This window comes from Amphiura filiformis, chromosome 20 (assembly GCF_039555335.1).
Source record: "Amphiura filiformis chromosome 20, Afil_fr2py, whole genome shotgun sequence".
NCBI lineage: Eukaryota > Metazoa > Echinodermata > Ophiuroidea > Amphilepidida > Amphiuridae > Amphiura > Amphiura filiformis.
In genome coordinates, this window is record NC_092647.1 from 2,607,047 (window position 1) to 2,620,423 (window position 13,377).

At 37.4% G+C, this 13,377-nt stretch overlaps 1 protein-coding gene across 1 annotated transcript in view; it reads right to left on the reverse strand.

The window, feature by feature from the left end:
* Positions 1–11,242: 11,242 nt before the first annotated feature.
* LOC140142761 (dolichyl-diphosphooligosaccharide--protein glycosyltransferase subunit STT3B-like) overlaps positions 11,243–13,377 on the reverse strand; it is a 170,409-nt gene continuing 168,274 nt past the window's right edge. Inside the window, 1 exon segment of the mRNA XM_072164750.1 lies at positions 11,243–11,462. Coding sequence (XP_072020851.1) covers positions 11,373–11,462 — 90 coding nt within the window. The 3' untranslated portion in view covers positions 11,243–11,372.

The window sequence follows — 13,377 nt, forward strand, 5'->3', positions numbered from 1 at the left end:
CCCTTGACTTCACGTATTAACTGACCATTTGTTAGATGGCTATCATTGATAATGATGAAAGTCTATCAAAAAATGATCAGAGCACACAAGCAGAGCTATAAGTTTGTGTGGGTTACTTTTAGTTCTAAATCAGACCCCTCATGGTTTGATGGAAGCCCTTAAAGACGTCGACAGTGCAAGTTGACCTCTATACTGATGTAACACAACAGGCCCAAGCTAATCCCATGCTCTTTACGAATAGGCTTGCAACTTTTACATGTCCAACAAATATTGCTTGTCTGGTACACAGGACCATGTACCATTTTATGTGACTCTCCGAACCAGAGCAGGCCATAAGACTTTTTTAAGTATGGCTGGCACAAAAGGAGAGTGTACTTGGGTAATCTTTTGTATGCTTTCTCAGCTGACAAGATTACCCAAATCAAAGAATGCCCTTTCCTTTTGTGCCCACCATACTTCAAAAAGACTTCATGCACCCACTGTGGTGTCTGCATATTAAGGTTATACGAGGTATTGTTGGTAGAACCCGGCAAGTTTATTTTGCATAACAAAAATGTGCATAAAACTGCATAATGCTGCATACCAAAAATGCCAAAGATTCTCAGGCTAAAAGAGTAAAAATTATGAGAGCTCCCAAGATTGAGGAGTTGTATTGCATTTTTATGCCTATACTTCCAAAATCATGGTGGTAGACTTGTTTTCTTCGATAAGTGTTAGACTTGTTTCAAGTCTTTGGAAGCAAACCAGCCTCATTTCCAACGGCATAGTTCAATAGCATCATACAACAGTAAGTGCTTAAAATGTAAACTCAAAGTGTGGAGTATGAGTTTCTGTACCCAAGGATGCTCAGTGATCAAAGTGTTTAACTATACATTGTATGAATAAAAATACATCCAAAATGGTCTCAAGTGCATAGTTTGGTGACATGCATAGCATCTTGTGCATGGTAGTGAGCTTTAGCAAAATTGCATTGTTCAATTCATAACGAGCGTGTAGAAGAATTAAAATATCATAGATATACTTTTGTAGGTCCTGTGGTTCTTGAGTTATGTTGTAAAGAGGGCTGAAACAACAACACTTTTGTAAAATGCACAAGATGCTATGAACTACATTTTTTTGCTGCTTCAACCAACAATACATCGTATACCCTTAAGGGTACTACACCCTCGATAAATTTGTGTCTATTTTTGCATTTTCTCAAAAACTAATAACACAGTGGTAACAAAAGTTATGTATATTATTGGGGCAAGGAATCCAATTACTACACTGGAATTTCAGTGACCCAAGACAAGCTGTTTGTTATTTATGATAAGAAATGAGGTACCGCTAGGATGTATCATTTCCTATCATATATACTGAACCGCTTGTCTTGGGTCACTGAAATTTCAGTGTAGTAATTGGATTCCTTGCCCCAATAATATACATAACTTTTGTTACCAGTGTGTTATTATTTTTTGAGAGAAATGCAAAAAAAATCACAAATTTACCACAGGGGTGCATGAATGGGATAGAGGAGAAATGAAAACCTAGTGCATCAAACTACGCTGCACACTCTACACAAATATTTTAGAAGTTGCAAGAAACAAATCGGACAAAAATAATTCTAATACAAATGTGATATCTTTTTATTACTTCATTATTCTGCAGCACCTGCAGACCACAAAAACAAAATTACACAAAAACATAATTTATTCATTAAAACTGTGTCTCACACCCAGTTAATTAACATTAATTACATGTCATAGTTGATTACATCGCCCAAAAGTCCTTAATGGTGACACTTAAGAGTAGTAGGACATCAGTAGGCCCAATGATAATGCTGAGTAAAAATTGGGCTATTCCATGATGTTTGTCTTCCAAATAGGGAGTGTGGATCCACAAAGGGAGTGAATTTCAAATGGATTACCTGATTGAGTGACTCCATTTGAAAATCACACACCCTGTGTGGGAGATTAAGGTCATGTCTTCTAGGGGGTGTATGTATATCAACTGAATTAGCACAATCAGCTCAAAATCTAATATTGTGGGGTAAAAATTTTTTCTAGTTTCCTCCGCTACCGGTTTGATTGCGATCACTCCATACGAACTGTCTACCAATAATCACATAAGCTCTTTTTGATTTATTGATATCTTTCCCACAACATCGTCAAGTATGACTTGAAACAAGGCTTTCAATATGGTCACATGGAGTGATTATATACCACAGAGCGCAATTCATACATTCAATCTATCTTTATTCCCATGCTATTTTAAGTATCAACTCAAAAGTTCCATGGTAAGGGTGCAACTTCCAGTGTCATATCCAAAACCAATCAGAAATGGCATTATATGTTAAAATTGGCAGACGATTTATGTGCAGGATCGGAAGCGGAATCAATTTTGTTGCCATGACACCAAATACTCGGTAGTCTGTTAAAATGATACCGGGAAATGATATTGTCAACAAAGGGGTGGATTTCTCTAGACACCGCTTTTCCTATACGAATCATTTAGCCTTTATCATCAGTTTGTCACTTAGTTTTGCATGCTGAATTTTTATTTTTAAAGACCTTATAACTGACCCAAGTTTCAAATATATCATCCAAAGTATATTTCTATTATTCTGAGTAATTAAAACACCATCATGAACATAAATAAAACACTACAACAAAACACTACAATACCTCACATATGTCAGAAAAGAAAATCACGAACGAGGCTCAAGGCCAAAATATATAGTCCGGTGTTATAGTCCCTGTGACGGACATTGCATTTCAGTTCCACAGTGTTTTTAAACTCGAATAATGGCCTTTGTTCTTGATGTTTGCCGCTGCCATAAACACTACAGAATGTATGTTACCCCAGCTGAAAAAACGCAGAAAATATTCTCTTGTGCGTCTGTTGTAACAGAGCCTGTAAACTTAAATGAACTATAATCTCGGCCCTTATACTGTGAAGTTTAACTTCATCCATACAAACACTCTGTTCAAGAAATGAAATAAAAACACATAAGTAGATGGGCTTTATTGACGGGCATTCATAATAAGTTATAGTATTTCTACAAGTACGCTGTCAGTCATCACAGTACCAGTGCAGCCGGTGCGAGTGGTTGAGCTTTTGTCAGATGTGTTCGTCAGATGCGACTCGGACTTCATGATGAAGCCGGAGTCGCATCTGACGAAAGCTCGACCACTCGTACAGGGACCGGCTGCACCGGTACTGTGGTAACGATAGCATACTCGTAGAAAAATTAGAACTAATAAAAACACATGCCCAGAATCTTACATTACATACATGTATACCTGGGTGCTCACATTTGATTACTAGATTTCCATTCACAATCATTAAACAAAAATTATACTTCCCTTAATGCGTTCCTGGGAGTATTTCAATGATTTTCAAAGAAATTGTATAGAAGTTGGGACTCCATATGTGATCCAATCCGGTCCATTTAGGCCAGAGGAGGTAATTTTCAAAATCGAGTTACTGAAAACACCAAAGCATACTTGGTTCTAAAGTTATGAAGTTTTCTTATGTATTTCATTGTTTTTTACCCCATATTTTTGCCTTGATCTCAATTTCAAATTTGCCGTCTTTGGCCTCCATGGACAAGATTGTGTCACATATCGTTATGAATACGGCAGACGGCCGAATTCGGATTTGGCTTTTGGTAAATTCATTTTACACATGAATTACATTTGAATTCGAGAACAAGGGATCAATGCTATACCTATAGAGGGCAGCATATCGATTTTTTAACGGTTGCCGTCGGTGACCGTACTGTGATGCACCGTCAACTAACCCTGTATGCCGCCCTCTTTTGATTACTTATTATGTTGTTATCATCTGGTCTCCGTTAAAAATTGATATGCTGCCTCTATCATGTACATCATTGATCCCTTGTTCTGTAATTCAAATGTAATGCATTCGTAAAATAAATTTACCAAAAGACGAATCCGGATTCGGCCGTCTGCCGTATTCATAACGATATAACCCATGCGTAACACTACGGTACATCGGCCATACTGGATTGTCACTTATGGAGAACAACAAAAATAGTGCACCTCTGGCATTCTTTGGTAAATGTAGAAGAGTTGAACAACTGATATAGCGTAAACATAAAAAAGTTTCGTGCGTCATCAGCGTAACACAAATTAAGTACATGCTAAGCTTCACATGCGCTCGGCAAATCAATCCATAGATACACTAATTGGGCTATTCTATTTAAAATCCACACTACCCCTGTGGAAGATTTTGGAAATGGAAGATTTTGGAAATATCTTCCACAGGGGGAGTATGAATTTCAAATAGAACAACCATATTAGGCAGCTCCATTTGAATTTCACACGCCCTCTGAAGAAGATTCAACCTGAATCTTCCAGAAAGGGAGTGTGAGTTTCAAATGGACCTGTGTTCATTCCATTTGAAATGCATACTCCCTCTGTGGAAGATATTTCCAAAATCTTCCACAGGGGTAGTGTGGATTTTAAATGGAATAGTCCATTTCCACTCCACAACAACATTTAATATGGCACGACTACCCTTCTCCAGGCTCATTCAAATGGTGATTTTATCAACAAACAAGATAGAAACATGTTTAGTGGTGATTTTATCAACAAGACAGAAATAAACATGTTTTGCAAGCAGAAGAAAGGTGTTATCACCAGTAAATGTAACTGCCATGATATGGCGTATATAGACGAATCCAAATACACGCATTCCTACACCTGACTAGCAGCCTTTAGTTGGGTCCCCGTCAGCTACAAAGCATCCAAAATGTGAAATGATTCGGCCTTGGCGGAAATGTTGAACTGCATTCCATCACCCGTTTTACACCTTCCGCGAAAACACAGGTAGACAAAAGAAGTTTACAACACAATACAGTTCCAACAGTTGTGCAAATAAAAGCCGCCTTACACCTAGAGAAGGTCGAGGAGGGTTAATAGAATAATACAATAGAGATAATTCCGCAGGTAATCCTGTCGTGTCTATTCATAGATGTACAAATGGATGGATTACCTCTATTGTATATTATTATTCTATTAACCCTCCTCGTCTTTGCATCTTCTCTAGGTGTTAGGCGGCTTTTATTACACAATCGGGTGCTCAAAACCCCAGGTTGGTGCTAGCGGGAAACCAAAGATGGCCGACCAAATCCTGACCATGACTTGGCTCGTTGGATTCGTCTATAACCTCATTTCTTGCATGATAGACCTATTCAGTGGTGGCACCAATAATAGTTTCTAGGAAGCAATGGAGGGGGGTGCACATTTTATATTTTTTTTGTCCAAAAAAGTGGGATTTTCAATTCTGATTGTGGCCCAAGCTCCTTGCCTCCCACCTCTGGTGCCACCACTAAACCTATAGACCTTTTCTGAAGGACAAAAATCATGCATGACCATCAAAACTTTCAATCAATCAATCAATTTCTGGGAATTTGAACATGTATTCGACCATGCAGTGAACAGCGAATTCAATACACCTCGTCTAGTAAGGGGAACACAGTACATGATTAATGAGAATGGTCATACCACGCCACGCAATCATCGAACACGATGTCGCCAGTGTGTGATTGGTTGAGTTTTTTTGTTTACATTCATGTGACATTTTTTGAACTTATTTTCTGAAGATTTCTGAAAAGGTCTATTGCCGTATACAGGGGAATGCATAATAAGTATGCTTGTTCAGTGGCATTGATATGTACAGGAAACTGACAAATGTGATGCGATCAAGCAAAATCAGTCGGAATTCAGAAATATTAAATTTTCAGTTTCTTATAGGATAGTAAAAAGCATTTACAAAGCTGTATTTTGCAGAAAACACCATTAAAATTGAGCAACCAGTTCCAAAGATATGAGCAATTAAAGAGTTTCCAAAACAATATGAAACAAAACGAAATATTTCCTTTGTGTGGCTATATCTCAAAATCAATATTTCCGAGTTCCGACTGATTTTGCTTGATCGCATCACAAATGTGACCTGCTCCCATGAAATGAGCGTAAAGTCGCAAGTTGAGAGTTTCGAGACGTTCCAACTGTTGAGTTGATGTTTTTTGTTCGAAGAAACCTTTATAGTCAGTAGTATGTCCTCTGTGAATGGGGACATAATATGCTGTACTCAGTATTCAAATTCTGTCCCCATTCACAAAGGACATACCACTGCCAATACAGGTGTCTTCAAACAAAGAACAGCAACAACAGTTGAAACGTCTTGAAACTCCCAAATTGCGACTTTACGCTTATTTCGTGGCAGCAGGTCACAAATAGGATATTATTGGACAATCAACTAACATTTCGACTGCTCTGTGCCAGAAGTGGGTAAGTGCAATAGCTGCCATGTGTAGATGAGTACAGTATACTGTGTGTAAATTGCCACAGGGCAGCTATTGCACTTACCCACTTCTGGCACTGAGCGGTCGATTAGTCCATTTACCCTTTTTTTTACATTGAAGGAGTAGATTTTATAATAAAAACTATTTTGATTACAATACAATTACAACATAATATTGTGTTTCATTTCTCTAATAATTCTCAAAATTGTGTATTACTTTTCTGATTTTCAATTATTACAATACCCCAGCACTCTTCACTTTTAATTTTATCCCAACCCTACCAGATCTCAAACATTTTCAAGCTAAAAATCCTAATACCTCTACTCAAAAGTGGCAAGTTTTCCATCCTACGCTAAACAGGGGAAAAAAATCACGGAATCAGAATTTTACAAAATTTTACAAAAGCTTAAAAGCTTTTCCACCTAAAATATTGGCTATTTTGAATGTACATTTAGCAAAAAGGCCCAAACAAACCCATCTTCTAATTGATTCACTTTAAATTTTACCAAGTGCATTGTCCCATTTTGTAAAATGAGCCCCAACCTCCTCCCATAACGATGCAAGAACCAGTGGCTTGTGTCTAGTGATAATGTCTTTGTGTGAAAATAAAAGCAAAAATATTCATATGTAAAAGCTCTTTTTTCCCATTTTCTTTTCTCCGAAAGTGACCAGCATGCCAACATTCATTCATTCTCACTTGGGTCTACAACTCACCCAAGGACCAAAAGTTTTTTAGTCAGAATGTTTAGGACAATCAGTCGGACAAGGACAAGCAACGATATTTTTGCCTTACCTAAAAATCAGAATCGGCCCATGTTAAAAGTGCAAGGGTATTATAATTTTGGTGCTCACACAAAAAAAACATTTCACAATTACACTTCTCTGGAACAAGCCACATAATCTTACTTGATGTGTGATGCTTCCCATTTGACCCTTGGGTCAAAGGTTACTTAAAGGTCAACCTATTTATGTGACCTATGATAAATCTATTTACCTTTTTGTGCTCACACAAAACCATTCAACAACTACAATCCATACACTTTCTCTAACATTCATACATTTTAATAACCAAATGACTGACCTTTCAAGTTTTACATGTGACATGTAGGTCATAGGTTACTAGAGGTCAACCTTTTCCCCTTGGCATGTGCTTGATCCACTTATAAACTTTTACAAGCAATACAAAATATTCATAATTCAGACTATAGTTTGATCAGCTCGTAATAGGCGGGAACTGGTAGGCTTTTACCACTACACCGAAAAGTAGACCCACGTTGAGTGCTATTACCTGTCTGGTCTTTATTTTATGTGTTCAAGAAAGTAGACGAAGTATCGAACTTGAATTAATAATTAGTGAGCCTTCTGGCGAGATGTCACAAGAAAATTCTCAAAATAAACTGTTTTGATATTAATCCGCTATGTTACAAGGCCCGTTGATTACTAGCTGATCAAAGTATACAATTTGCTTTGACTATCAACAGGTAAATAATTATAATGGTGATTTATTCTTCTTAATCATCTTGTGAATATCTGGTGAAAATGTATCACCCGATGTAAATACTTTTTGAAAGTGTATCACTAGATGTAAATATCTGGTGAAAGTGTATCACTAGATGTAAATAACTGGTGAAAGTGTATCACTAGATGTAAATAGCTGATGAAAGTGTCACCAGATGTAAATATATGGTGAAAATGTGTCACCAGATGTAAATATCTGGTGAAAATGTGTCACCACATCATTAAAAAATATGTGTTGCAAAGATCTGTCACAAAATCTTTGTGAAAATTTAGTCCCCATAGCAAATTACAAATCACAACAACCTGTAAACAACTGCAGAATTTGTAAACACAAACAAGGACACTTTAAAAGATCCAAACTTCATTACTCAGTCATACATTTTGCTTCTGGAAAGTACCTGTGTCAAAACTGAGTCACAAACCAAGTGTGTGGGAATTCATACCACCAAATACAATTTTATGGCGACATACCTTATTACATTTTCATGGTGCTATCCATCATTTCATCAGTGGCAACCTTGCTTCTTTTCTGAAGCTTCTACTGTTGGTGGTTTACAAGGTTGCCAGCCTGATGAAGTGCTGTGTAGTATGAAACTGAATCAAGGTTATGTCAGCTAAAATGAGCCTTTTAGAGATACGGCAGACACAATAGGATGGCGCTGCACAAAATGGGTCAAGTCTTTTGTATTTGCCGGGTCTTACCCATATTGAAGACTGCCCTCCTATTGTGTACGCCATGCTTCGAAAAGGCTAATGGATTTGGTGGTATGTATTCCCATCAAACACGTTTTAATTGATGAACCAGATGAATCCAGTACAACTTATCCTGTATTAATCCAGCTCTTATGCAGAAGGTGAAGATTAAAAAAAAACATGATGCAGAAGTGACATGCATGTTGTGCATATATGTAATATGACAACCTTAATGAAGTTAAGATATGGATGCACAGTGCATCTGTATCTGCACTATCGTTAGCTAAACATAGTACAGCTTTTTATTATGTGTATCTGATTTCCCTCAGGGTGAGCAGACAACTAATGAAGGGATGAAATCAAAACTCGACCGGCGGTTGACCGCTGGTTCCGTCCGGTGGCTATTGTTCTAAACAATGGCAACCGGATGGAGCCAGACGGAACCGCCGGTCGAGTTTTGATTTCTTCCTAAAGAAAAATACTACTAGAAAGTTTTATAATATTAATTAAAGGGCATTTTGTGATCCATATCCTCATTCCTCGCTTTTCTCAAAATCTCTGGCTATGTAATGTTTGTGCGCAATTTTTTTTTCTTGCAGATTTCTTCGCTTGGCTAAAATATTGTCAAATTTGTATTTATGTTCTGCTAACATAACAAATTTACAACACAGTGGCATAAGGAGCAATGTAATACACAAAACCGTGTATAACTCGCTGACGCAAAATCAGAACCAACTGAAATTTTTCGTAGATATCTCCTGAAACATGTCACAAGAAAGAGGTGCTAGAATCACAAAATACCTCTTTAAGGGCAGAATTAAGGGAACATTTTGCACCTATATTTTCAAGTGTTGATAATTAATATGGCCAAAGGAAATCAGCCAGGCTATGTTCATCACAACCTCAAAATTTTTTGAAAACTGTATGGACTACTGCAGGAACAATGATGACAAAATCAAACATCAACATTGATATCAAAATCATCGTCAAAAAACTTTCAAAATTCAACATACTTTACAGGTTTATAACAAACTGTCAACTTCAACAAATTGTTGGTGTACATTAACGAGTTATCAAAGAATTTGCACTGAATTGATTGTACTGATCTTATTTTTTTCACTACAAAGAAACTCAAAAATACTGCACAAAGGAACAGAGAGACAAAAAAAATCTTGAAATACCTTCCTTGACAAAACAGTAGTATACATCCATATCAGAGGATGCACTTGTTGCCTGCTACATGTGTCTTTGTTTACATAATAGCTAGGAATAAAAACCAGACTCATCTCAAGTGGAGGTCACTTTAAATCATCCCCAAGTCACATGGTTTAGGAATGTTCTCTCTATTCTTTTATAAACCATGTGCCTTGGTGATGATTTGAAGTGACTTCCACTTCAGATGAGTCTGGTATTTAGTCCTAGCTATTATGTAAAAAGAGACACATGTACATGTAGCAGCCAAAAAAATGCATCCTTTTGATATGGATGTACACAAATAATATCGATTAAAATTGTATTGTTTGTACAACACCAAAAGGAATGCACCAAAACTAGACAGCTAATACTTAATGCAGCAAATCATGATGCATTGTATAAAATTAGCTGGGAGGTAATTTCAAGACTTTTTAAATCTCCGCAAAACTTAAAAATACCTTTCTTTTCACAAGCATGTAACATAACATAAAATAGAAGTTGCAAAATATGTTTTAACTTAAGTTATGATTGATATAATAGTGATGATATTCATCATGTGTTGGCAGAAATATCATAGAGGTTTGCAGGCTACGGGCTGTAAAGGAGGTTTCATACAAGCTCTCTATAACAGGGTTGGCAAGATCGCAAGTAGTGGGCAGGGTGGAGAGAGTTGCTGAAATAAAAGACAGAGAGATAATCCAAACAATTGCCTTTTTCCTCTTTGCTTTATGAATCATTGGCGAAGGTAAAATAGTGAAATTAATTAATCCTACCATGGTCAATCAGTTATTGGTACTTGCAACAATACAAATTTTCCTCTTCAAAACAGGGATTAAATTTTTATACAGTCAGAGCATGTCTGAAATGAGACATCACTCTGGAATAATGATTGGGGGAGCTTTCATGTGTTCCAAATCACTCTCCAACGCTGCTTGCTCATGAATGCAAAGTAAGCTAAAATAGATCACAATTGGATTGAAAGCTTAAAAGTTACTGCTTGAAAATTCTTATTTCTCATTGAAATGGAATGACAGCAACCAGTGGGTGTAAGCATGGACTGCATACCAAAATAATAATATCTGAGACCACAGTTTTGACATCTGTTATACTAAAATGCAGAAAACCTTTTACGAGCGCGACTACCGTGATGTTGCAAATTCGGCGCTAACAACGCGTACGGCGCACAGTTCATTCATAAATTTCCACTCGGCAACAACAGATCGCCTCAGCAGCCAATCAGAGACAAGTGCGTGCAACGCAGTAAATACACGATGTATCCTTACAATACGCGCTCGTCTAAGGTTTTCTGCATTTTAGTATAGTATGCGATCAAACTTGCATGGCTCAACTCAATCCTGTATTGGATTAATATTCAAATACCCAGTTTCCATAAAAATTGACTGACCATGTAGCTACTAAAAGAACAGTATTGTCCAGCAAATAGGCCTTGGCATTCATTCCTAGTTTTTTCCAGCAATGACACACTCATATGTAGCAAAATTTGTTGGGGGGAGGGGGAGAACATGATGGCAAAGCTCAATCTGACTTGATTCATAAAGCAAAGAACCTACAACCCAGAAACCGTCCTCATAATAGTGCCCATAATTCCCAATGCTGCTTTAAAAATCCCAAGTGCTGTTAGGTCCATGGGGGTGATTTACTTGGATCGCGGCTTCTTAGTTCTTGTTCGCTTTCCCTTCTTAACGACTGGTTTCTTCTTGATGAAGCCACGCTTTCTTCTACTTGTCTGCGCAAAAGAAAACAATGGAAAAATAGAAGAGAAAAACAATAACATTAATTTATTGGTCTATTGTTATCTTTATGAAGGGTAAGGAAAATTTAATTAGAACAAAACTAAATATTTTACACACTATTGATGGTTTCGCCTATCATGGTTGATAGGCATCATCAGAATGATGATGGATGATCCTTACTTCCGGTTAGACGTATCCCGAATGTAGAGGGTGTATTTACAGCCAAGAGAGGATCATACATGTGACTTAGGTAGTGGGCCCCATCATCTCTGTTCATGACGTTGGTTTCTCTTCTCCTAATCCATATAGATTGTTTGGTAGCGCCTACCTAAGTCACGTGTATGGTGCTCTCCTGACTGTAAATACAGACGGGATACGTCCAACCGGAAGGATCATCCATCATCATTCTGATGATGCCTATCGACCATGATACACAAAACCGTCAATAGTAAGTAAAATATTTGGTTTTGTTCTAATGAAATTTTCCTTACTGTACATCTACAAACCTGATGAATCTATTCAGAGTCTTTATGAAGGGTTGCCATTAAAGATGGGTGGCCCGATTGTAACACATGAAGTTTACTACCATCGCTTAGTGAGGCCCACCACCCACCACCATACATTCTTATTCCAAATTTTGGATTCCAGAAGCAAAAAATTGGTGGCACCAGTATTGGCACCAAGAGAATTTTTATCCATGGGAGGCACTGGGCACAAAGTGAAATCAGCAAGGGGCGTAGGGATTCTGCCCAAATGTAGCATTTGTTACCCCAAAATGGTAGGATTTTCCATGATTTTGTTCTGCATGAAGACCAAGTGAGTGGCAGGTGGGGGGGGTAATGGGCCCATGGCATTGCCACATGCGCCACATGTATCAGCAGTGCCAAAACATATATGAGCCAACACCACATTCTGGCTGCCAGAGCTTGGCCGCCACTATTCAAAGCCCATATGATATGATGAAATAGCGTAAATAAAAATGGCGCCCACTTTGTTCAACTATAAAAATAAGAATTGCTTTAGAATCAAACTATTTTAGTAATATGTGACACGATCAAGGGGAATGAGTCGGATGTCGCTAACATTGATTTTGAGATATTGGCAAAGAAAGCGTTAAAATTCTTTTGTTTTCTATTGTTTTCAGCGATTGATAAATTAATGTAATTTCGGAAAGAAAAGTTGTATCAACATGGGGTTTTCAGTTTCTGAAAGCTCTAAATGTCCTCTTTAGAATCACATGTAAAACTCATTTTCGACCAGGGTCAACATGTGACTCATTCCCCTTGATCATGTCACATAGGTGACTATCCACCACAACTGAGCCCGGATGTCGCCAGTGCCACTATTGAGATATGCTCCATTGAACTTAACAATAAACAATAGGAAACAAAGGATTTATTGACTGTTTTATTGATTTTTCACTACTTTTAAAAATGTCAAGTACTATAGACATGATATACATCATTTTAAAGCTAATTTCAAGCAGAATATTTTGGTTGAATATCTCAAAAATGATGATTGGCGACTTCAGGGCTCAGTTGTGCTGGATGGTCACATATGTTAAATATTACTAAAATAGTTTGATTCTAAAGCAAATCTTATTTATATCAGGTACATGTACTTAGCGAGACTGGTCAAGTTTGGTATCAAAATAATTCTGTGTGTTTTCATCTTCCAATAATGCATTCATATTGTCCGTAAGATATGTCGTATAAGGGGTGTAACGGTTTAAAATGTTACAGAGACTTATGGGACAACATGGTCATGTGGTGAGATATATGTTGAAATGTGAGAGACATCATCATCATAATGATATTGCAATGGTAAGAAACTGGCAGCCACTATAGAGAGATATGGCTGCAAGTCAATGTGGCTTATCATGACAGAACACCCAGACCTACCAGCATG